Below are 25,321 nucleotides of genomic sequence, written 5' to 3' on the forward strand. Positions count from 1 at the left end.
TCCTATTTGTGGAAACCTTTAATGTCTATGTTAGTGTGTCCTAAATATATCAAAAGCTCAGTCCGACTCTCCAGCACTTAAGGAAGAAAGGTCTAATGTCACTATATGGGGGTTGAAGTAGGTGCCAAAGGAAAAGCAGTTCCCACCACCTCCAAGGAGCAGGAGCTGTTGCTCTTCAGGAAGGAGGATGCTGGTATGATTGTGTAACATTAATGGCCATGGCACACATGTTGTGTCAATCTGATACTCAGAGCTCAATCCTGTAGTTAAATCAATTACAGTCACTCCAGGAACTGAGGAGGAATGAATCCAGACCCCTCCAACCAGTAGAAGCTTCCCATTGAGCACATGAGCTGTGTGGGAGTACCTTGGAGTAATGGGAGGCTGGATGACTATTGATTCCCAGAGGAATCCACAAGAGCTTGGTTTTAGAAAGAGTACAGAGCTCAGTGGCTCCTCAGAAACACCCAGACCTCCAGCAATAACGGCTCCCCCTTGCCAGCTGCAGGCACTGTGTGAATGCCGACCTTCAGGTGCTTCTCCCTCCACTGGGATACTGACCCAAGCCATTGTCCCCATATGTAGGAAATGCCAGTCACTTAGTACAGGTTCCACCACACTTCGACCCCCATACACAAACAAATATTTCTGATTTTCATAGGACACTTCTGTTGTTGAATGCCGCCAACATGACAACGTGGAATCTTCTGGGCCAGCCTTTTTTACTGTTACATTTAGGTCCTCAGTGCTGTTGTCCTCACTCTTACAAACACCAAGTTGTAGAATTCCCAAGGCTGGAGTTACTGGGGACAGTCTCCCTCCCAGAACCAAAACCTGAGTATCTGAAAGTCTTGTCATGGTGTGATAAAGGCGTCCATCCCACAGGGCTCCGGTCCCACAACTGCATATTTGGTTGCCTTTCCATTCAAAGTCACAAAATCTCGAGAGCAAGTGAAACTTGCTCACTCGGCAATGCCGCCCCTCTTGCTCTCCAAATCCTCCTGTGCTAAGAATAATGCTTGGGCTCAAAAGGACAGAGGCATGCCCATATCTCTTAAGGTTTCGGCCCTGGCTGTCACTAGTGACTACTCTAGCAGGGAAGACTCCTGATGGAGAAGCAGGATCTACTCGAGGAAACACCTCTGAGAGTGGAAACACCGGACTTTGGGACAGAGTGTCTCCTGTTGAAGCGGCCAGAATGAAATAGTGGGCGCACTTCAGATGCCACTCCTCAAACTCATCAAAAGGTTCAAGATTTTCCACGCGCTGGCATTCTTCTGAGGAGAGAAAGCAGCGATAGAATTCATTCATGTCCATGGCACGACAATCAGTCCAGCCCGCCTGAAGGAAGCGGTGCTGCTGGGCCTCTACGTCGGGAAAGCGGTCCAGACCATGCAGGGGAGAACTGAGCTGCCGAAAATGCTGCTGCATGAACTGGCCAAAGGCATCATGTGGCCTCATCTGCTCGTAGATCACGAACAGGGCATCAGGAAAACGCTGGGCTGCCCAGGCAATGAGGGCCGCGGCATCATTCGGCTCCAGATAGGTCAGCACGGCCTCAGCTAGGAGCAGCGTGGGTGCAGCCGCGTCAAGGCCGGCGGCGGCCAAGGCCTGGTCCAATCGCGGGAGCTGCCGCAGGTCCAGGCCTAGGAGGCGGTAGTCCGCGCCCTCAAAGCACAGCACGGATGCGGGGTCCCTGCTCTGGAAAGGCCCGGTCAACTCGCACAGTTCCGGCGTATCTTGAATCCTCTCCGCTTTGCGTCGGGCCACGTCCGGAAAATCTACTTCCCAGACTGCAGCCCCGGTCAGGCGGCCCTCGGTTTTCAAGCGAAAATACAGCGAATCTGAACCGGCTCCCAGCGATACGACCTGGGCGCGAGGAGCGCCGGGGGCCGCGCACGTCCGTTCCAGGAAGGCGCGCACGCAGTGCCCTACGGCGCGTGCGCGGACGTAGTAGCCGCGGTGGATGAGGGGAGCGCGGCGCGCGGTCCCCGGAACCAGCAACGCGGCAAAGGGGTCGTGCACGTACCCGTGCGCGGCCAGGGAACTCTTGCTGAGGGCGCTGCTGTCGTTCGTGCTCTGTACCGCCCCCGACCGACGCTCGCGGCCCCGCGGGCCCATGGCCGAGAAGAGCGTGAGGAGCGGCGGTCCGTCTCCGTGGTGAGCTCTCCTTGGTGCCGGAGTAGCCACCTCGGGGACGTCGGTACGGAAGGAGCACCCCTCCTCCGTGACTTCCCTTCCGCGCGTGTGTGCGTCACTTCCGCGACGTGGGCCCCTCTCCAATCAGAATTGAGGAGGGTGTAGCTTGTGCTAAAATCGATTGTGATTGACATTTGGGGGGGCGGGGATTTTTCTGAGACTCCGTTTTCCGGGAACACAGACCCCCTCCGGCTTATTGTGGGCACCTGGACTGTGTCTGGGAAGCGCCACAAGCCTTTCCATCCGAAGGGAAAATTTAGCCGAGTCCTCTTAGTTGACTCAACTATTGACGGACACCTTTAAGGGTGAGTGTGTGGGGACTGACAACCGGACTTCTTGGACGGCAGGGTCAGCGCTGAGTATTCTGGTGGGACAAAGCAGGATTAGAACCACTGACCTTGGTTGATGGGCAGGGCGAAGAAGGGGTGGCTCCTCAGAGGCTAACCACTAGTAATTACTAATTTATTCAATACTTGCACATTTTAAAAAGAGTCCCATTTAACGGAAAACAAGTCAGTGAGGCCAGGTGCAAAACGAAACTTTTACAGAGGTTGTGGTTCACCCAGTAAATGTTTCCCCGCATATATATACTGTTAGTTCTCTTGTATTCCCGGCTCTGTGCAAAGCTGACAATAAGTAAAACCTTTATTTTTCAGCTATAAAATGACATTCCCCTCCACCTCCAAAAGTCTGTGACTCTAGGGTACTGTTGAATATATCCATGGAAGAGGGAGATCACAGAAGGGGGGTAATTATTCCCTCTGATAGGGTCTGAGTCTTGTTGGGGGTTTAAAATAAGCATTATGTTGTTTTTGAGTTGCAGGTTTGCAACTCAACAAACTATCAACAGTAGGAAACCGCTTCCAGAGATATTGAGGAAATTTATAATTTATTAATTGGGATTTGGTGCCTGACTGCAGGGCCTAAGGTGAAGAAGGAAATCAGGATGACTCTAAGTATGGTTATCTTGCAGCAGTCTAGCAGAATGATTAAGAGCAAGAGTTTAGTAGGAGTTCAGCCAATTTGGATTTGGATACTGGAACTCAGAGGTTTGAGTCAGGATAAAGGTTTGATAACTGAAAAGTGTCTTTAGATTTGGCGTTGAAGAGCTCTAAATGATTTCAGAGAGCAATTTCTGTGGAGCAGTAAGGGCAGAATTCATTATTTCAGTGAATGGGAGATAAATAAATGGAGGCAGCCAGTCTAAATTATGCCTTCAAGGAGCTTGGCTTAGAATGAAAGGAGAGACAGGGCAATATGGGAAGAATAAAGAGGAATATGGGTACAAGAAGTGAATTAAAATCTGAAATTTAGTAAGGTGTAGTTCTTACCTGTTAGAGGCATAGATGAGAGTTTATTTCACCTTCCTTTCTAGAAGCTTAGGTGAAACCTCTTGATTGGCTGGGGCAAAAAAATACAAACATCCTGACTTATCTTTTGTATCATCCATTAAAATCAGACACTATAGAGGAAAGATGCTCAGTCTTTCCTGAAATGACTGCAAATGAAATGTCTGCAAGTGCCTTTCTATAAAACTACTTGTTAAGATTTTATCTATTTGAGAGAGAGCAAGTGAGCATGAGCAAGGGGAGGGGCAGAGGAGGAGGGAGAGGGAGAGAGAGAGAGAATCTCTAGTAGATCGCTCTGAGCACTGAGCCCTATGTGGGGCTCAATTCCATGACCCTGAGATCATGACTAGAGCTAAAGACAAAAGTTGGACACAACCTACTGAACCACTCAGGTGCCCCCAAACTGTTTTTCCTTTTTGCCCATTTTAATATCAGGGCAACTTATGTAACCCCTCTCAGTATCAATTTACTGATTTGTTTTGTAGCAGAAGTACTTATTTTGCAAAGTTATTGCAAGAATCAAAGTTAATAGTAAAAGCACTTGTCACTTATCTGGTGGGCTCTGAATGAGAACTGTTTTTATCAACATCATTATCATTAATATGTGAGAACCCAGAGGATTAGGGTGGCTATTCTGAGAAATCACTAAATTTCATTTGGAATTTTATCTTAATTTATAAGCCACTTCAGAGGTGAAGGGAAATTAGGCTTTATTTATCACCAACCATGTGCTAGGCACTGCCCTAGGTCTTAGGGAGGTAGAATAAGCCATAGTCATTGTTCTTCTGAAGATTATAGTCTGGTGAGGAAGAAAGACAAGTAAATCAATGATTGAGATGGGGTGCCTGTGTGGCTCAGTCGGTTAAGCATCAGACTCTTGCTCTCAGTTTAAGTCTTGACCTCAGGGTTGTGATTTAAACCTTGTGTTGGGCTCCATGCTAGGTATGGAGCTTAAAAAAACAAAACAGTGACTGAGATACAATGTGACAAAGTGCTAACTTAAAGGTAGTCACTGAATTATACAGGAGCATAGCAGAGGGGAATTTAAATTACTTGATTAATCTTCATAGCTACTCTGCATTTGTATCCCACTTTTACAAATAAGGAGCTGAAACCATTAGTTTAGTAACTAAGGCCATACAGCTACTAAACGGCAGAATTGGTATAAGGATTAACATGGGTCCATCTGACTCCACTGCTTCTGCTCTTCATTTACATTTTTTAAACAGCTCAAAAATGTAAACTTCTACCCTAAATAGGCTTTATAAATTTCTACTTTTAGAAGTAGTTTTATAGGGGTGCCTGGGTGACTCAGTTGGTTAAACGTCTGCCTTTGGCTCAGGTCCCGATCCCAGGGTTGTGGGATCCAGATCCTGCCAAGGGCCTGGATCCCACTATCCATCCCCAGCTTCACGTGTGAGCTCTCTTGCTCTCTCATAAATAAATAAAACCTAAAAAAAAAAAAAAGAAGTTTTATAAAAGATCTAATAGGTAAGGAATACACCTTACTAAATTTCATATTTTAATTAACTTCTTACCAGTTTGAGGCCTTTTCTTATTTCTAGGTTAGGTTGTTAATTTGCTTTAATAGTATTGAAGGGGCTTTTGCCTTTTTTTTTTTTTTCCTTTTGTGTTGTGGTAAAATATAAAATTTACTACTTGAGCCAGTTTTATTTTATTGTATTTTTTTCCAGCTTTATTTTTTTTATAATAAATTTATTTTTTATTGGTGTTCAATTTGCCAACATACAGAATAACACCCAGTGCTCATCCCGCCAAGTGCTCCCCTCAGTGCCCGTCACCCATTCACCCCCACCCCCCGCCCTCCCCTTCCACCACCCCTAGTTCGTTTCCCAGAGTTAGGAGTCTTTATGTTCTGTCTCCCTTTCTGATATTTCCCACACATTTCTTCTCCGTTCCCTTATATTCCCTTTCACTATTATTTATATTCCCCAAATGAATGAGATCATATAATGTTTGTCCTTCTCCGATTGACTTACTTCACTCAGCATAATACCCTCCAGTTGGCTTTTGCCTTTTGAAGAATAAACTGCAAAATTCTGTTTCTTTGTTTTTAGGTCAACATCTGAAAATGTTCACATTTGTTTAAATAGGGGAACCTGAGCTCAGAGCTACATCTACAGTTTATCTTACCAAAATGTGTGGACCTAGAACAAGCTGAAGGAAATTGAAGATCACAGAACTTACTGACTGAAGCACTGTTCATAACAAGAATAACAGTATTTAGAGAAAGACCTTTTTATTCTGCTAAATCATGATGGAAGCAGAAGAACACCAACAGCCATGGAAGACAGCCTTTTACTCAGAATTACCTAAAGTGGTGAGAATTCAACCACAGAATACTGGAGTGGTTGCTAAGTATAAGGATGTCTATGTTTGTTTCCTCAAAGAAAAGTAAATTTTATAGGTAGAATTTGTAAATTTTGTAAACTTTAAAAGTTATATATTACATCTAGTAGGCAGTTTGCCTAGTGCAAATAACAAACATAAGGTACCTGGTATGATGCTATAAATCTAGTGGCTATTTGAGAAATTTTTACTAATTGTATTCTCTTGTTTTAGGAACTTCATGCCCACTTGAATGGATCCATTAGTTCTAATACTATGAAGAAATTGATAGCCAAGAAGCCAGGTCTTAAAATCAATGATCAGATGACTATGATTGATAAGGGAAAGAAAAGAACTTTAGAAGAGTAAGTTTGGGGAGGTTGTGGACATACTTCTTTTATTCTCTATTAGAGTTTTGAGATTGTAAATACTATGTAAGAATCCAGATTTTAGTAGTTAATAGGGTAGCCATCTGGTATGGAGAGTATAACTTAACATATAGCATTTTTTTTCCAGCTGTTAGACCATTGACAGTATTTTTAGTGATTAACATTTGTAAAGTTATTCTATATTAGAATATTCTTTAGAGGTGAAAATGTAGGCTTATTGATTTTTCTCCCTGTTTGCTGCTGTCAACAGGAGGTAGGGGATGTGGCAAAGGGAAATAGTATTTCCCACTTAAAAGTAACGTTTTCTTTTCAGGCATTTGATTATCTTTCCAGATCAGTGTAATTTTTGAAGAACCTATTCTGTAGTTCTTTATAAATATATAATTAGTAGTAGCCTAAAATATATTCATTCAATTTAGTTGGATTTGTCTCCAGTGACAAGTTTTTGATGACTAGAATATATTAAAACTTTTCCTGTTGCAGATGTTTCCAGATGTTTCAGATTATTCATCAGCTTACTACTAGCCCTGAAGATATTCTAATGGTGAGAAATGAAGCAATTTTTAGAGTGGTTTAAAAATTATTAAGTAATTAATAGCCTTCTGTTATTCACATGAAGTTTTGCTTTCATCAAGAGCCTAATGAAAAATATTTTTTCCTTTTTGTGGCAACTGTTTTCAAAACCATTATTGGACATTGCCAAGAGTTAATATCAAGAGACTACATTCATTGTAAAAGATCTGAGAGAAGAACCAAATTCAACATATTCTGTTACATAGAGGATAAAATCTTGTCCTGTTTTCCATATATACCATATCAAATGACATATTTGACCATAGATGGACATTTTTTTGATAAGGCTTTATCTATACTACTTGAGATACTACTTGAGATACTTTTAACTGCCTGGGTAGACAGTGTAAAGAATGAAGTTCAGGAAGTAATTAGAGATTGAATGGTTAATTCCTAGTCCTTCCCTCTGGAGATGAAGGATTAGAGGACACCATTGTGTTCTCTATCTCTCTCTCTCTTTTTTTTAAAGATTTTATTTATGTATTTGAGAAAGTGAGAGGGAGAGAGCATGAGCAGAGGGAGGGGCAGAGGGAAAAGCAGACTTCTTCCTGAGCATAGGTTCCATGCAGGACTCAATGCCTCAATGCGATGCGGGGCTCGGGGTCCATCTTGGGACTCCCAGATCATGACCTAAGCTGAAGGCAAATGCTTAACTGACTGAGCCACTCAGGCCTCCCACCTCTGTGTCTTCCTATCTGAAACTCTGTGATACTAGACTCTGATAAGGATGACTGGCTTCTGTATCATTGTCTGACTAGGGTGGCATTTTAAAATGTACTCTTTGTAACTGGAGAAAAACAGAATCCTATCAGTTTTCATAATCATTAGAAAAAAAATGCACACTGAGGGGGACACTTGATGGGATGAGCACTGGGTGTTATTCTATATGTTGGCAAATTGAACACCAATAAAAAATAAATTTAAAAAAAAAAAGAAAAAAATGCAGAGTAAGAGGTATGACCTTGAGAATTAACTCTTGACTGGTCAAGAAAGAAATTTTCCATCCTGGCTGAGACTGATCCTCATGATAAATATTAAGTAAATTGATCACCTTTTAGAGGAGAGTTGACTTCGAAAGTTTAGTTCAACAAAAGTTGCCCAAGTGCCCATAATGTTCTAGGCACTGTGTTAAAGAGAGTGCCCCCTGAGGAATGTATAGTTAGATTAGAGAAACAGATACATAACCACATAAATCCAACATAATGAGGTAAGCTGTGTGTTAGAGACACACACCGGGATTTATAGGAACTCAAAAGAGGATTGTCTGATTAGCCACTCAATAGATATTGAATGCTGCTAGGAATGTCTCACTTTCTGTTGTTGATTGTAACAGAGTAAAACTGATGAAATCTTGGATTCTGAGAGTTTATCTAGAGCTACAGTAATGTCATGCTCATTATTTAATTCCTTTCAAAGTTGGTAAAAAGCTTTATTAAAATGAGGTAAGGCAAGATGAAATCAGTGGGAGACAAACCATAATTCTAATCATAGGAAACAAACTGAGGGTCACTGAGGGAGAGGGGGGTGAGGGGATGGGGTAATGGGGTGATGGACATTAAGGAGGGCATGTGATGTAAATGAGCACTGGGTATTATATAAGACTGATGAATCACTGACCTCTACCTCTGAAGCCAATAATATATCTTAATTAGTTGAATTTAAATAAAAAAATAATTTTTAAAAAATGAGATAAGGAAGGGCCCCTGGGTGGTCAGCTCAGGGTAAGATCTCAAGGTCATGAAATGGAGCGCCCCCCCCCCCACTTTGGCTTATTGGGGAGTCTGCTTGGGGATTCTCTCCCTCTGTCCCTCCCACAACTCAAGCACGATTATATGCGCTTGTGCGCTCATGCATGCTCTCTCAGATAAATACACTTGATTTTAGCCAAAAGGCCAAGAAGCAGTCTCTCTCAAATAAATAAAATCTTTAAATAAAATGGTGGAATTACGATTCCGTGATTTGACTTAGTGGTACTAAAATGAGCAACTTTAAAGCTTTTCTTTTTTTTGTTAAGATTTTATTTATTAGAAAGAGAGAGTAGAATCAGGAGGAGCAGCAGGCAGAGGAAGAGGGAGAAGCAGATTCCATGCTGAGCAGGGAGCCAGATGTGGGGTTCGATCTCAGGACCCTGGGATCATGACCTGAGCCAAAGGCAGACACTTAACCAACTGAGCCAACCAGGCGTCCCAAATGAGCAACTTTAGGTGGTTCAGAAGAATGACATTGAGAATGGAGTTAATAACATTTACATATAATAAGTGAACCTTGTGTGGGAGTAAGCCAAGAGATTGTTTGTTCATAAATGTGAGACCAAGTGTATGGGTCACTTAAGAGTTTAGTCAAGATGACCTGGATGTAATCTCAAAGAGAAAGGATTGGAATGTGCCTGAAATAATAATATTAACTATTGCATTTGCCAGACAGACATCCAAGACTACTTTCTGAGGTGGGTATTTTTATTGTTCCCTTTTTGCAGATGAAAAAAACCCCTGAGGCTTAAATTGATTCCATGTAACTTGTTCGGGTCACTTACAGGGAGAGTAAGTGGCAGAATTGATGATCTTTGGGCTCTGATTCCAGAGCCCATGTTCTTTCTCGTTCAAGAGATGCAGTCTTACCATCCTTTGAGTAAGCAGAAACTTAACTAATTGTGGATGTACTCTGTCTGAAGAAGGAACTCAAATAACAGTTGTCCTCAGTACCACTTGCTGCATGGAGCAGAAAGGCCTAATCTGGCAGACATGATTGGGAACCCCAAGAAGTGTTTGGACATGAGTAGGAATGATACCACAGGCTTCACCATGCCTACATAAATCGTCCCACTGCTCTCATTCCATACTTGCCAGCGGCTTCTGTTGTTCTGTTTGGTTTCACTGGTAGCTCAAGAAACCAAGAAAAAGGGTACCTTGGATAGTAGCTGTGGTTTTATTAGTCACTAAGGACGGCCATTTCATACCTTCATTTCACCCTCATTGTCACTGCATAACATAACAAATAGGCTTCTGCATTAGCCACATATGAGCTGGTAACTACAGTTCCTTGGCCTGCGTAGATGAGGCCTACACTCTGGTGGTAGCATTGGCAGCAACATGGAGTTTGCAGTGCCATGGGGTCCGGTGCCTGTGATGATGGTACAGAAGCTGCAGGGTCTTGCTCTATAGTGGAGGAAGCAATAGTGTCTTGCTTGGTCCAAGAGTATCACATGATTTTGAATGCTCTTGTGTTGACCTGAGCTGTGTAGTCTCTGAGGCTGATTTTCCAGAACTGTTGGTGAATTTTAACTTAGTATAATTATAATAAATTCCTTTTTGGCTTTAGTTAAATGTACACATACATGCACATGCACACATACACACACACATTCCAGATGAAGCCCAGACCTTGGATTACAATGAATACACCAAAGTAGGGATCCCTGAGTGGCGCAGCGGTTTGGCGCCTGCCTTTGGCCCAGGGCGCGATCCTGGAGACCCAGGATCGAATCCCACATCGGGCTCCCGGTGCATGGAGCCTGCTTCTCCCTCTGCCTGTGTCTCTGCCTCTCTTTCTCTCTGTAACTATCATAAATAAATAAAAATTTAAAAAAAAAAAAAAAAAGAATACACCAAAGTAGTGCTGCCTTGTTAGGTAGGCACTGCCTACACAATCAGCCAACCCTTGTTCTTTTACCAGGACACTGCACTTGCATGCCCATGTACATGTAGTCAAAACAGATTAAGATTAGGATGCCAACTACAGGGACTAACTAGGGCTGGTTGTCACAGCATTACCAACCTGGTCCTTTTTTCTTCTAGATTTGATTTTCTTTTTCTTTCTTTCTTTTTTTTTTTTTTTTAGGATGGATGGCAGAGAAGGAAAACATGCTTTCATCCTTTTAATACCATTGACCCTAGTCATTTAGTTATTTTTGGATTTTTTAAATTTGTACTAAATTGGATACCATTTTACTCCTATTTATCACCCATTTCCTTTGCCAAAGAGAAATTTTTTCTTAGCACTTCTGGGGAAAATTTCACCCTGCCTGAAGAAACTCTTGAAAAGTACAATTTTCATTTGCAAATAACTTGAATAAGAACCTTAAGCCATGACTTTAAATGGTACATCAGTAATGCCTAATTGTTTTAGCTACTTGCTTCCTTATGTACTTTCCTAGTACTACACACTCATAAGTAATTTTAGTTTTGTCTCATTTCTCTGTTTTATCAGCTGCTGTTATGAATACTAGGAAATGGAGAAATGGCTAAAAGGAGAAAATAGAAATAAAAAGTACATGTGATGTGCAGATTTGGATTTAATGTGAGAATGAGGGTTGTGATGGGAGTTCTTGGAAGTGTTATGGTCCCCTCACAGTCTGCAACAGGGATATGACAAAGCAGGCCATCTTAGCCATGTGAGAGACTTGCAGTATATTTTGCAAATGAAATAGAGCTGTAGCATTTGGCATTTTCATTGGGACCTTAACACCAACATTATCAATATTGTGTCCATTGCCTTAATTATCAGGTCACAAAAGATGTCATTAAAGAATTTGCAGATGATGGTGTCAAGTACCTGGAACTACGGAGCACACCCAGAAGAGAAAATGCTACAGGTAGGATTTAATTACTTCTCAGCAAATATACCTTTTTCCTCTATGCTTTGATGATTCATGTGTTTATAAGTTGAGAATATGAAGCACTTACTTTTACAGTATTACAGACTCAACAGTCCAAATCTTCTGATGTACATTATGAGTGAGTGAGTTACTAAGTTTAAAAATCAGGTCAGAGATTATCTGTTTAAGGGAATTAAAAGGCCTTCAAAAATTTTGTTGGTTCTTGTTTGTTTTTCTCACTCTGAGAAAAGGATCCTTGCTTCTTAATTGGAGGCTACATTGTCTTACTTGGAGGCTACTTCTTGCATCAAGAGCACATGTGAGACAGTTCCACCAAATAGATGCTGAATCATGTTTTATGAAAATCACAGAAATGAAAGTTTTTCAGTCACTTCTCAGAGACTGATAGTGTCTTAGGTCAGGAGCAACCAGCAAGGTGGTAAAACCTCTCTGGATGGAGATAAGTGGATCTAGATATGGTCTGAAGAAATTTCCTGGGACCCTCTTTTCATAAGGACAGCATCAAGAGATATTTTGTAGTGTCAGTCCCTCTTTGTCCTTTGTCTGTGACCTGAAGAGGCCCTGCTGGTTCATTGTGAACCCTGACATGTGCAGCCCAGTCATTCAGGGGATAAAATTTTTAAAACTACATAGAGTTAAGTGCTGAAATGGGATAAACAGAAGATTCTTACCATGCATTTTTAAATTGCAGGATCAGTTCCAAGTTGTGGTGAGGATAGTGAAAAGAAGGAGAGAAGAAACTTGCCACTTACTAGAGCTCGTTTGCCCTTTGAATGGAGATTCAAAGAGGGATGCTAACCTGATATGCAACTATAGGGGAATGGTTAAATAAGGGTTAATGGAAGGCAGCCTCAGTGGCCTCGTGGTTTAGCTGCCTTTGGCCTGGGCCTGATCCTGGAGACCAGGGATTGAGTCCCCTGTCGGGCTCCCTCCATGGAGCCTGCTTCTCCCTCTGCCTCTCTGTCTCTCTCGTGAATAAATAAATCTTAAAAAAAAGGGGGGGTGGTTAATGGAATATTGGGCAACCATTAAAAATATTTGCAAAGACACTATAGACTTGGGGATAACACTCAGAATACAGTGTTAAATGACTGAACAGGATACATATATATACCTAGTAGCACCTCATCTATTCAAAAAAATATATGTGTATACTTAGAAAAAGACAGTGGTTATCTCTGAGTGGTGGGATTATAGGTTACTCATTTTTTTCTTTATAATTTTCTGTGTTATTAGAGATTTTTCCACCTAAAGTAAGCATTTTATGATTGGGGGATAAGAGTGTTTTAGAGGAGGTTGCTCTGGAAAGTGCTCTTTCAGAGCTCCCCAGAAGAAGAAGACTTGTGCACCTAAAATTGGAAGAATTGCTCTAGTACCCTTGGACAGGAAACACTGAGCCTGACCAGTATTGAAGAGGCAGGAACCCAAGAAGGGATTTCTTTTCTGGACAGCAGGAAAACATTCTGCTAATAGGGAAAAATGATTTGCTTTTGTCTTTGTTTTTTTAAGGACAGGCCTTAGAAAAAGGCTTATTGTTCTTGTTTTATTAGAGCGAACATTTCAGATTTTTATAGCAGTTTGTGAGAATAGTTTTCTTGTTTGTTGGTTTTTTAGGCTTTTTTATTTTCTTAAGTAGGCTCCACACTGAACATAGGGCTTGAACTCATGGTCTTGAGATCAAGAGTCACATGCTCTACCGACTGAGCCAGTAGTTTTATGTCTGTTGAATCTAATAATAATTTTTAAGTGGGCTTATATTTTCTTTTTTTTTTTTTCTGCTTTCTAGTACTTCATTTTAAAAAGTTTTCAAAAGCACAATTAGCATTTATGAGAATGTACCCATAGGGCCATGTTTTAACTTATCTTTGATTATGCTCTTGTCACAGCATAAAATAAAAATGTAATTGTTCATAGAGGGATGCTACTGTTGAAGGATGAAATAACTGATGATCTCTTTATAAATATTTTCTTTATGTCCTTTCCAGGAATGACTAAAAAGACTTATGTGGAATCTGTACTTGAGGGTATAAAACAGTCCAAACAAGAAAACATAGACATTGATGTTAGGTAAGAAGCATTGTACCTTAGAAAAAGTAGAATGTGAAAATGTTATTATTTTGATCATAAGTAAAATAGATTTTTATAAGTCAAACAATAACTGATTCTTATCTTAGAAAAACAGAGTGAAGAACTCTGTTGCTTATAGTTGAGAATGCAATTCTAAATTTACCATGTGGCAATAAAATTCTGAGTACTGTTGCTCTAGAGAAGTACAGCTTCCCATTGCTCTTCAGCCAAAATCCAGACTTCTTATTGTGGCCTACAAGGCCCCATGTAATCTGGCTGCCTCTCTGACTTCAGCAGCTTTATGTAGACCACTTGTCATTGTTATATACTGGTTTGCTCTCTCTTCCTCAAACAGGCCAGGAGTGTCCCACCTCAGCACCTTTGTACTTCCTGTTACTTTTGCCTTGAACACACTTCTACCATATCCTTGCATGGCTAGCTTTTCATTATTATTTTTTTAAGATTTATTTATTGATTCATGAGAGACAGAGAGAGAGAGGCAGAGACATAGGCAGAGGGAGAAGCAGGCTCCGTGCAGGGACTCTGGGATCATGCCCTGAGCCAAAGTCAGATAGATGCTCAACCGTTGAGTCACCCGGGCATCCCAAGCTTTTCGTTATTGAGTTCTCAATTTGCCTTTTGCTTCCTCAGAGGGGCCTTCCTTGACCACCTTATCTAAAGTGCCCCCATCCCACTAAATCCTCTAGTAATCCTTTTATTTCCTTTGTGGCACTCTTCTTAACAAGGTCAGAAACTATCTTGTTTTATTTGTGTGTACATACCCACTCGAGTAAAAATTCATGAGGCCAAGAACCTTATCTTTTGTTTTCCACTACCCCCCCAGTACTTAGAAGTGATATATAATCAGGACTCAGTAAGTCCTTGAAGGAAGAAAGCTACCTGTGAAGTTTCTGGCTATAAAATCTCTCCATATTAAGCTTAACTAGACTAACACTCATATCCCTCTCAAAAAAAAAAAAAAAAAAAGCAGGCAAAAGACTAGAGAATTCAGAAAAGAACACTTACAGATGACCAGTAAGTGTACAGGGAACTATTTAATCTCACTAATCAGATTATTTTTTTTTAAGATTTGTTTATTTGAGGGAGGGTGTGTGTGTGTGTGTGTGTGTGTGTGCGCGTGCAGGGGTGGGGGAGAGGCAAAAGTAGAAGGAATGAGAGAATCTCAAGCAGACTGCCTGCTAAGCATGGAGCCTGACGTGGGGCTTGATCTCACAACTCTCAGATCATGACCTGAATTGAAATCAAGAGTTGGACACTCAACTGACAGCCACCCAGGCACCCATAATCAGATAATTTTAAAAAGAAATATTACAATGCCATTTCAGTAGCCCCCCCCAAAAAAAGGGTAATAACCACTATTTGTGAACTTAATTGCTAGTAAGCATATTTTAAAAACCTCTTTTTTTTAAAATATTTTATTTATCTATTTGAGACAGAGTGAGCAAGCAAGAGAGCATGCAGAGAGAGAGCAGGAGCAGAGCGGGGAGGAAGAAGCAGACTTCCCACTGAGCAGGGAGCCCGATGCAGGGTTTGATCCCTGGACTCTGGATCATGACCTGAAGTGACAACAGGTGCTTATCTGACTGAGGCATCCAGGTGCCCCTAAATAAAAATTTCTTTAAACAGCAGTATGTGGGGCGCCTGGATGGCTCAGATGGCTAAGTGTCTGCCTTTGGCTCAGGTTGTGATCTCCAGGTCCTGGGATCCAGCCTTGTGTCAGGCTCCCAGCTCAATGGGGAGTTTGCTTCTCCTCCCTCTTTCTCTCCCCCTGCTCATGCTCTCTCTTTTCTCTCTCTCTCTCTGTGTATCCCTCTGTCTCCAATGAATAAATAAAATCTTTTTTAAAAAATAAAAATAAAAAGCAGTATGTATTAAGATGTATAAAGATGTTTCCCTCTGACCCAGTACTCCCATTTCTAGAGATGTATCCTAAGGAAATAAATTGATTTTGTGTAGGATTCTTTATTGTAGTGTTATTTATTTATTTATTTATTTATTTATTTATTTATTTATTTATTTGAGAGAACATGAGAGAGAGACGAGCTGGGGCGGGGGTACAGAGAGAGAAGTAGACCCCCTGCTGAACAGGGAGCCCAGATACTGGGCCATTCCCAGGACCCTGGGATCAAGGCAGATGCTTAACTGACTGAGCCACCCAGGAGCCCTGTAGTGTTATTTATAACAAAAAGTGGAAAACATCCTAAAACATTTAGCAATCAGAGGACAGTTACATTATGTTATGTTCCGATGATTTATATTGTTTTCTAACATTATTTAATGGCAGGAGAAATTGTTAAGTTAAAAAAGACTGCATTTATATATAGTTGTTCCAAAATTTGTAAATAAATAAATGCTGGAGGAATTTTGTGTGTGTGTAAAAAAATAAGTTAATAAATGCTGGGATGCCTGGGTGGCTCTGTGGTTGAACGTCTGCCTTCAGCTCAGGTTAATCCCAGGACACGGGATTGAGTCCCATATCAGGTTCCCCACAGGGAGCCTGCTTCTCCCTCTGCCTATGTCTCTGCCTATCTCTCTGTGTCTCTCATGAATAAATAAATAAAAATCTTCTTTTAAAATTTTTTTAAAAATTAGTAAATGCTGGATGAAAAATATGCAATATTAACGGGAGTTCATTTTTGTCTTCCGATCTACATTTATGACCTAAGTCAGGTAAATACGCCTGGTTTACTTCTTTAACATTTTTTATGCAGACAGTCTGTTATGCACTGTGGTTTCAGATGTGCAATAATGTGTACAATGGTTTATTCCCAAGTATGCCTTAAGCAGAACAAATTTTTTTTTTCTATATAGTTCCTTGCCTTAATAAATATGTAATATAAATTTAAGCAAACTTCTATTTTGTATATTTGTAAACTACAAAATAAAAAATGAACATTTTGTGGAGTTTGTATTTTGCATACTCAAGGTGAGAATTAAGTTTTAAATAAACCTATAATATTTTATCTGAAAAAAAAAATACCCAGGCATCTGGGTATTAGATGCCTTGTAGAATTCCAGCTAACCTGAAGAATGACTTTGTATCAGCTATTGGATATGTGTTAAAAAAATAATATTACCAATTTTTTAACACTTGATTAAATAATGGATCTTAGCCTCCTGATGAAAGAACACACCACCACTTAAGTTATACTCTTGCTAAAAAATCGAATCTGATCAAGCCTCTAGACCAGATCCAATTTTCAGTTTATAGATATCAAGGGAGAAACAGATTAACAACAAGAATTCACTCAGAAAAATGAATATTGTGAGAAACTTTTTAGAACAAAGGACCTGGTTTCTTCAATAAATGAGTTCAAGAACAGTGGAGGGTTGCAGAGAAGAGGAAAGATAGGGCATGGAGGGAGTGCTAGATTAAAAGAGACTTGGGATGCATTGACCAACACAATGCATGGACCTTAGTTGAACTCTGAATCAAACAAACTGAACAACAAATACAAGAAAAAAATGTGAAACATTTAAGAATTTGAATACTAACTAGATGTTTGGTGCTATTTAGGAATTTATGTGTCATGCCCTCTGGCAAAGTAAGCTGTCCTATCACTCAGGCTGTATTTCTACTAAGGAACTTTTACATGCAGACTGCCATATCTCTCTGGCCGTATTTTTTCATCTGGGCTATATTTGTTTTCAACTCTATTTTTCTTATTTTAAAGGTATTTGATAGCAATTGACAGAAGAGGTGGCCCTTCAGTAGCCAAGGAGACTGTTAAACTTGCTGAAGAGTTCTTCCTCTCTACTGACAATACAGTTCTTGGCCTTGACCTCAGTGGAGACCCTACTGTAAGCTGTTTTTCCTAAATACATTTTAATTCTGAAAGGTAGAATCAGTTTGTTGGGTAAGGATGAGCTTGGGGCATCCTGGATTCTCCAGAGGTCCAGCAGACTCTCTGTGTGGATGAAGACCTATTCATAACTAAAATCTTTTTTATAAAAAGCATAGAGACACCTGGGTGGCTCAGTTGGTTAAGCATCTCCCTTCACTCTGTCATGATCTCAGGGCCCTGGGATAGAGCCCCATGTTAGGCTCCCTGGTCAAAGGGGCATCTGCTTCCCGCCACTCACCCCCACTCACACGCTCTCTCTCTCTCTCAAATAAACTTTTAAAAATTAAAAAAAAAGACCCATCCTGCCCTGGGTAGCCCAGAATGTCTGTAGCAGCTATTCTCAGCCAGGGTTCCGTGAAAGAATTAAGCACTCTAAAAAAAGAAAAAAGTAAGATTTGCATGAGAGGAGATAAATTAATTCATTACATAGGATTCATGTTTAATATTTAATTATGGCTTGGCCTTAATTATCTCATAGAACCTCCAATTGAGAAAGGCTGGCCTAGAGCTTCTTGAATGTCAGAGTAAAGGACAGTGTCTCACTGTCAGACTTGTGGCACTATTGACATTGTGGGCCAAATAATTTTTTGTCCTGGGAGGATGTCCTATCTATTGCAGGATGTTTAGTAGCATCCCAGTCTTCTCTACCCACTAGATACTAGTAGCACCCTCCTAGTTGTAACAACCAAAAATGTTTCTAGATACTGCCAAATGTCCCCTGGTGAGGTATACAGAATTGACCATGATTGAAAATCACTGGATTTTAGAGAGTCCCACAAAATGGGTTTTTATGTCTTTGTCTAAACCAGGACTATTTTGCTCTTGTTTCATTCATCCATTTGGTAGAAGCGTTCTTTGCTGTAATCATACAAGTTCCTGAATCAAGCAAGTTCTCCTTAGCACTAGATAATCTAGATTTTCTTGCAAAAATAAAATTTGGCAACCTCTATATCTAGTGTGGCCGATTGATTTCAGGTTCACTGATACATGACTTTATGTGACTTAACATTCTTGAGGTCAGGGATTGTGTCTTTGCCAGCTTAGTATTCCCTAAAGCATCTAACACATTGTAGGTGCTTTATAAATGAAATTTTGAAATGAATCAATCTGCTTTTTTCTTGCTATTATTTTATTCCTTTGTTTATTGACACAGTACATAATTCTTCAGTTTGCCCAGAATTCTCATGCATCTTCATTTTAACTTTTATCTTCAAGGTAGGACAGGCAAAAGACTTCTTGGAACCTCTTTTAGAAGCTAAGAAAGCAGGCCTCAAGTTGGCATTGCATCTTTCAGAGGTAAATAATATCGTAAAATTAGGCTGAGGATAGATTACAATGAAAATAATAATCATTTGTAAATGGCTAAAAGTAATCGTGGAGATTAAAATAAAGTAGAAGAGGAGGAAAGTATAAATATTTTTAAATGTAAATTATAATGGGTATAATGGGAATGCCTAAAAAAAAAAAGGAATGCCTCAGTGGCTAAGTGGGTTAGTGTCTGCCTTCAGCTCAGGGTGTGATCCTGAGATCCTGGGGTTGAGTCCCACATTGAGCTCCTGCAGGGAGCCTGCCTCTCCCTCTCTCTATGTCTATACTGCCTCTCTTTCTGTGTCTCTCATGAATAAATAAATTAATCTTAAAAAAATAAATGTAAATGATAATGACAGAGGTATGACTTGCATTAGTACCTTATGTTACTGTTTTTGTTTTTGTCATTCCTGAGGGTAGCTATTGACTCATGCTACAGCTGTGTCATTAAAACAGCTATTGACATCTTACTGAAGAAAATGCATAAGTTTTCATCATCAGTCTTGTCATTGGCAAGCTGACACTAAGAAAAGCAGCAGTTCATCTCACTTGTCCTCATAAGGGACCTGAATGTATCACATGCACTGGCAAGAAAGGAAGTAGCTCATCATTATTTTATAAGGCTCATCAGAAGATCAGGTGCCCGTCATTGGGCCCCAGCTCCTTGGCAACATGAGCATAGTGACATAATGTACAGATAATGGCTGGAGAACAGTCACTTTCTTAAGCACATCCCTGTGAGTCAAACAAGGGAGTCAACTGCACTTTCCCCCATTTTACAAATGGATTTACTTTATACCACAGTACTTCTACCTATTCGTTTCGTTTCTTTCTTTTTTTTCTTTTCTTTTCTTTTCTTTTCTTTTTTCCTTTTCTTTTTTCCTTTTCTTTTCTTCTTTTCTTTTCTTTCTTTTTTTTCTTTTCTTTTTTCTTTTCTTTTCTTTTCTTTTCTTTTCTTTTCTTTTCTTTTCTTTTCTTTTCTTTTCTTTTCTTTTCTTTTCTTTTCTTTTCTTTTCTTTTCTTTTCTTCTTTCTTCATACAAAAACCTGTACCTGATTAATGTGTACAGCTTGATGAGTTTGGAGTTTAATGTCTCAAGTACAGGAAATAATACTTAAGCTACTTACCTCACAGTGTTATTTATGAGTATTAGATGCAGTAATATATAAGGGTTGATTAGCATCATGATTTAAAGATTAAGGAAAAAATTGGAGCTTCCTGTCAATACTGATGTTTTTCATGTCTATAAGCAAAGAGTCAATAATCTGGTGGCAGAACTTAAATCTAGAGTCTGTGTTTCCACACTCTGATCAAAAAGATCTGTCACTTACAGGACATCCTCTAGTTAACCTAACTGATGTCTGATTGAAGCTGTTGGTCAATAAAATGAAACAGCCAGCATGTGTTACTGTGACCAGTTATCTGTAGTTTTTGTGCACAGCATCATAACCTTCTCTTTACCTTACTTTGTTGCTTTTCTTTTTCTTTTTTCTTTTTTAAAGACTTTATTCATGAGAGATACAGAGAGAGAGAGAGAGAGAGGCAGAGACACAGACAGAGGGAGAAGCAGGCTCCCTGCAAGGAGCCCGATGTGGGACTCGATCCCAGACCCCAGGATCACACCCTGAGCCAAAGGCAGACGTTAAACCACTGAGCCACCCAGGCATCCCCACTTTTCTTTTTCTTTTTTCTTTGTCTATTTTTTCTTTAGAAAATTTTAAAATTTTCTTTATTCTGTTGCTTTTCTTGTTTGATCCATTGGATGTAAAATATTTCATTTCAACATGTTATGGTCATTTGTCTTATAGGCTATCTAGTAGATAAAGAGTACAGCTAGACCTGTTCGTGGTAGTTGTATATTAGTATATAGCTAGCTGTGTCAAAATAAAACATGAGTGGGGTGCTTGGGTGGCTCAATTGGTTAAGCGTCTGACTTGATTTCCACTCAAGTCGTGATTGCAGGGTCATGAGATCAAGCCCCATGTGGGTTCTGCTCCAAGCCTGCTTGAGTTCTTTCCTTCCCCCTGTGCTCCACTACCCACTCACACTTGTACTCATGTTCTCTGTCATATAAATAAATAAAATCCTTAAAAAAATAAGTAAAAAATAAAACATGAGCATACTACACAGAGAATCTGGGCCCTGGAGTCAGAGCTCCATGACCTTAGGCAACTTAAAAAATAAATAAATAAATAACAACTTTATGTTTTAACTACAAAAGTTAGGTATATTTGAAAAAAATCTAAGTGTAGAAAAGTGTAATGAAGGAGGAAAAAAATAAAAACTGAAAGGTCTTTCTCATTGCATTTCTGCTCCTGAGTTGATCTTGTTGCTTTTTCTGAACTTTAATTTCTTCATCTTAGTACTTTACAAGATTCTTGTGAGATTTAAAGGAGAATTTATGTCTCCTTAAAAGGCACAAAGCAGGTCTAAAAGTGTTTATCATTATTATTACTATTGTTAACTCTAATTATTATCATTGAAATGAATCTAGAAGAATATTGGGAAATGAATGGGAAAATAACGGCCAAGAAGAGAGCTGGGAAGGTATAGGTAGTTCAGCTTTCCAGAATGTCTGCATTATCTTCTTTGTGAGAAACAAAGTAGCTAGTTACAGAAAAATAGTACCATTTAAGAACTGCTAAAAGAGGTTATTGATCCCCTCTCTCTCCTTTTTTTGAGATTCCAAACCAAAAAAAAGAAACACAAGTACTTCTGGATCTGCTTCCTGACAGAATTGGGCATGGGACATTTCTCAGCTCCTCTGAGGAAGGATCCCTTGAGCTGGTAGACTTCGTGAGGCAACATCAGATACCATTGGGTAAGGCTTAGGGCTTCAGGTCCTCCTGATAACACTCTGTACAATGGTCCCCAGTCACCTGGTTGCAACATGTATGCAGAGAAGTACCGTTCTAAATATAGGTCATGTAGAAATTAAAAGTGGCATGGTACATGTGCTTCCTGAGCCTTATTTAATTAACAGGAAGTTTTAGCTTCCATTAGAATATAAACCCATGAAAGCAGGGCCCTTGTCTGTCTTGTTCACTGCTACATTCCCCAGTTCTTAGAGCTCAATAATTATTATATTGAAGGAATAAGGGTCATCTAGTATTTTAAAATGACTAACCAAATTAATATGTATTATAAAAATGTGTGACATTTACTTAAAAATTAAGAATTATGGAAGATTCCAAGACATATTTTTAAATGTATGTTGACTATTACCACTTATGTGTCTACATGTATATCTCTGGAGCTGCTTTTAATTAACAACACATATTTATGGAGTAGCTATGCCAGTCACACTGTTCAAATTACTGGGAATAGAGCAGTAAACAAAACAGGCAAGGTTTCTTTCTCAAGGAATTTATATTCTGGCTAGGTAAGAGAGACCGTAAACAGTTACACAGGAAAATGTCAGTGTTAAGCTCTTTAAAGAAAATTAAACAGTTTGATATAATAGTGATGAGATAATCGCTTTTCAGTTGGATGGTCAGGGAAGGCCTTACTTATGTGGAGGGAAAAAAGCAGTTGACTGAAAACCATTTTACTGAATGATCAATTTGCTGAGTTTATAATTTTCAAAAAATTTGTGTGGGTATGTGTTTTTTAATTACAGAGTTTTCAGCAATTCATAATGAGATTTTTTTTCTTTTTACTAAGGACATTTTTAACACCCCCAGAAGTTGAGAAAATGGAAGCCACTTGCATAGTGATCTTAGTGTGGTGGCCCAGCTCTGTGCCCAGCAGTGTGGGGACAGGCTGCCATCCCTTGGACAGAGTGACCCTGTGTTGAGCCTGCCTTATCATAGTGAACAAACGCCGTCAATCAAGTCAGTGAAGTTATTTCTGCTCTGGTTGGGGAGCCAAGTATAATGTGTCAAGGCAGGAATTTGTTAATAATAGAAGTCATTCTTGAGATGAACTTACTTGGAGCAGACCATAAATAGATGATTATCTGAGTAAAGGTGTTTTTAAGGTTTTCTTTAAGTCCATTTCTGCTCTTGGCTTTTTATAATACTGTAGCCCTCAAGCAGTGCTACCATTTTGTTTTAGCCTCCACTATAAGACCAGGAAAAAGTGCAGTAATCCACTGGGTGACAGGCATTAAGGAGGGCACTGTTGTCAAATTGAATTTAAATTAAAAAAAGAAAGAAAAAGCGCAGTAATCCTTCAAAACTTCCTTCATAATTCTTCCCTGCTTTCTCCATGGTGAGTGGCTTATAACATTCCTCTTTCCTCTCCATTTTGGTAAAAGAAAGGGAAAAGTACATAGTGGGAAGAGGATATTAATTTCCTACCTGGTGTAGTTGCTGCCAAAAGTCGTAGCACATACTTCCTGTACAAATTGAACTACAAATTTTCACACATAAGGTGTGTGAAATTAGCAAACCTTGGAAAAATTTCTCATGTATCTACTTGGTGAACACTGATGAACGAGTCTATTAATCTGCTTTTAATAAGAGACTTTTTCCTCCTTTCATCTAGAACTCTGTTTGACCTCAAACATCAAAAGTCAGACAGTTCGATCTTATGACCAGCATCATTTCGGATTCTGGTACAGGATTGCCCATCCTTCTGTGATCTGTGTAAGGTGTACACATCACTTATATGAAGTACTTTGCTTTTTCAGTCCACTGTTGCATAAAGTCAGACATTCACTACTAGCTAATTGTCTTGCATTTCTCAGGGTGCTGCCCAAGTAGAGGAGTGAGAGAGGATCAGGGCATGAGAGGCTTCAGAGGGCCAGAGTGACTCAGATTTGGCGATACGGATAAAGGTCCTGGGCAGTACCCAGAGGAATATAAAAAAATACTGAGCCCAGTACCCATCCTTAAGATCCTGTTTTATTTGATCTGGTGTGAGTCCTGTAGACAGATACATTTTTTTTTTATTTTTTTTTATTTTTTTAATTTATGATAGTCACAGAGAGAGAGAGAGAGGCAGAGACACAGGCAGAGGGAGAAGCAGGCTCCATGCACCGGGAGCCCGACGTGGGATTCGATCCCGGGTCTTCAGGATCGCGCCCTGGGCCAAAGGCAGGCGCCAAACCGCTGCGCCACCCAGGGATCCCTAGACAGATACATTTTAAAAGCTTCCTAGTGATTTTAATAGGCAGCCATGGCTGAAAGCCACTGCTCTGGATTTTCTGGGTTTTGTTTTAAAAAGGATAAAGAGGCCTATTTAGTTATAGATATGCATGGATACATTTATAGGCCTGTTTAGACTCTTAAAAGAAGCATGGTAAATAGGAAAATAGATTCTAAACATAAGTTACTGTTTTCTAAAAAGTCGTTTCCTTGTTCATTAAATTTTTTTTTTTTTTTTTTGCAGACCGATGATAAGGGTGTTTTTGCAACACACCTTTCTCAAGAGTACCAACTGGCAGCTGAAACATTTAACTTGACCCAGACTCAGGTGTGGGATCTGTCTTATGAATCCATCAACTACATCTTTGCTTCTGACAGCACCAGGTCTGAACTGAGGAGGAAGTGGAATCATCTAAAACCCAGAGTGTTGTATTTTTAAGCTGCAATGACATGAACTACTTTTGAGTATGTGTTGCAACCAAGATCTTCCCACTGTATCTCACTTAGTTAACTGTCTACCTTTGAAGCACACCAGCCAGGTACCATGGGCACCCTCACCAGCCCTTTACTCGTGGCTGGTGCTCAGTAAATATTTAAATTGACTGGCAGGCTCCGAGGTCTTACAGTGCTTACTTCCATGCTGCTTCCTAAAAGGGGAGTTGAAGGGGCTGGCTCCTAACTGAACTCCCCATTCTACCAGAGATTTGACTTAACTAATCCCTTTCCATTTGTAATCATAAAACTTCAGGAAAATCAAAGGAGTTTCTCATCAAGAAGAGTTTTGGAGTAACTAGTCTAAAGATGAGAAGGGAAAATAGATTGCCACCAAAACCTTTAAGCCTTGTAGCTTGTGACAACAGCATTCTGTATTGTGTTTTGCTTGCTTTACTCAAACTCCCTTCACTCCAGTATTCCCCAAAACTGTTGACTCCAGGCAATACTGCATACCAGGGATTTTTGTGAATACCCAGTAGTCAGGGTTAATCTACTTTGGATGACCCTAGTGACAGATAGAGCTGGCTTCTAATATCTGGCTTTGCTCCTCTCATGATTAATCCCCCTGGAATCAAGGTGGTAGTTTTTTAAAAATGTTCCTATGTTACCCTTCTGTTATTTTGACCATAACGGATCTAACCAACCAGATGCTTCTTGAAGTCTAAGGTACTTTAGGTTTCTCTTTGCCTTTAATCTTCCAATTGTTCCAAAGTTTGTATCTGAAAGAGTGCCATGGTGGATGTAGGAGTAATTTAAGCTCCTAACTAAAATATCTCCATATAATATGTCACTTTAGGCACCATGATATCAGAGAATATATTCCATTTTAAATGTCAAAACTTTGATATGCATCTTACTGGATAGTTGAGTATATAGGAGTAAAGTTTTCATTTTAGATTTTTGAATTGAATAATGAAGAATTGATGGCTCCTGTCTCAGCTTCCCTTTCCCTTTCCCTACCTGGTCACCATAAAAATAGCCCTCTACAGAGTTGATAAGACTCAGCCTCCATACTCTGATT

The 25,321-nt window shown here is 39.9% G+C and overlaps 2 protein-coding genes across 7 annotated transcripts; one reads left to right on the forward strand and one right to left on the reverse strand.

The window, feature by feature from the left end:
• LCMT2 (leucine carboxyl methyltransferase 2) lies at window positions 1-2,245 on the reverse strand. The gene has a single exon (XM_072809290.1). The coding sequence runs from the start codon at window positions 2,119-2,121 to the stop codon at window positions 58-60; it is 2,064 nt and encodes a 687-aa protein (XP_072665391.1). The 5' UTR covers window positions 2,122-2,245; the 3' UTR covers window positions 1-57.
• On the forward strand, window positions 1,944-25,213 carry MAPDA (N6-Methyl-AMP deaminase). 6 transcript variants are annotated; one of them, XM_072809299.1, is made up of 11 exons: window positions 1,944-2,160; window positions 5,627-5,889; window positions 6,132-6,262; window positions 6,770-6,830; window positions 11,363-11,450; window positions 13,460-13,541; window positions 17,237-17,363; window positions 18,623-18,703; window positions 21,398-21,536; window positions 23,204-23,309; window positions 24,050-25,213. In XM_072809299.1, the coding sequence occupies exons 2-11, from the start codon at window positions 5,824-5,826 to the stop codon at window positions 24,120-24,122; spliced, it is 954 nt and encodes a 317-aa protein (XP_072665400.1). In that variant the 5' UTR covers window positions 1,944-2,160; window positions 5,627-5,823; the 3' UTR covers window positions 24,123-25,213. The 6 variants fall into 6 exon arrangements, with proteins under 6 accessions (XP_072665400.1, XP_072665396.1, XP_072665398.1 ...); XM_072809295.1 differs by having other exon boundaries at window positions 23,204-23,304; XM_072809297.1 differs by having other exon boundaries at window positions 1,949-2,160; window positions 5,663-5,889; window positions 23,204-23,304.
• The last annotated feature ends 108 nt before the right edge of the window (window positions 25,214-25,321 follow it).

Source organism: Canis lupus, chromosome 32, assembly GCF_048164855.1.
Source record: "Canis lupus baileyi chromosome 32, mCanLup2.hap1, whole genome shotgun sequence".
Lineage (NCBI taxonomy): Eukaryota > Metazoa > Chordata > Mammalia > Carnivora > Canidae > Canis > Canis lupus.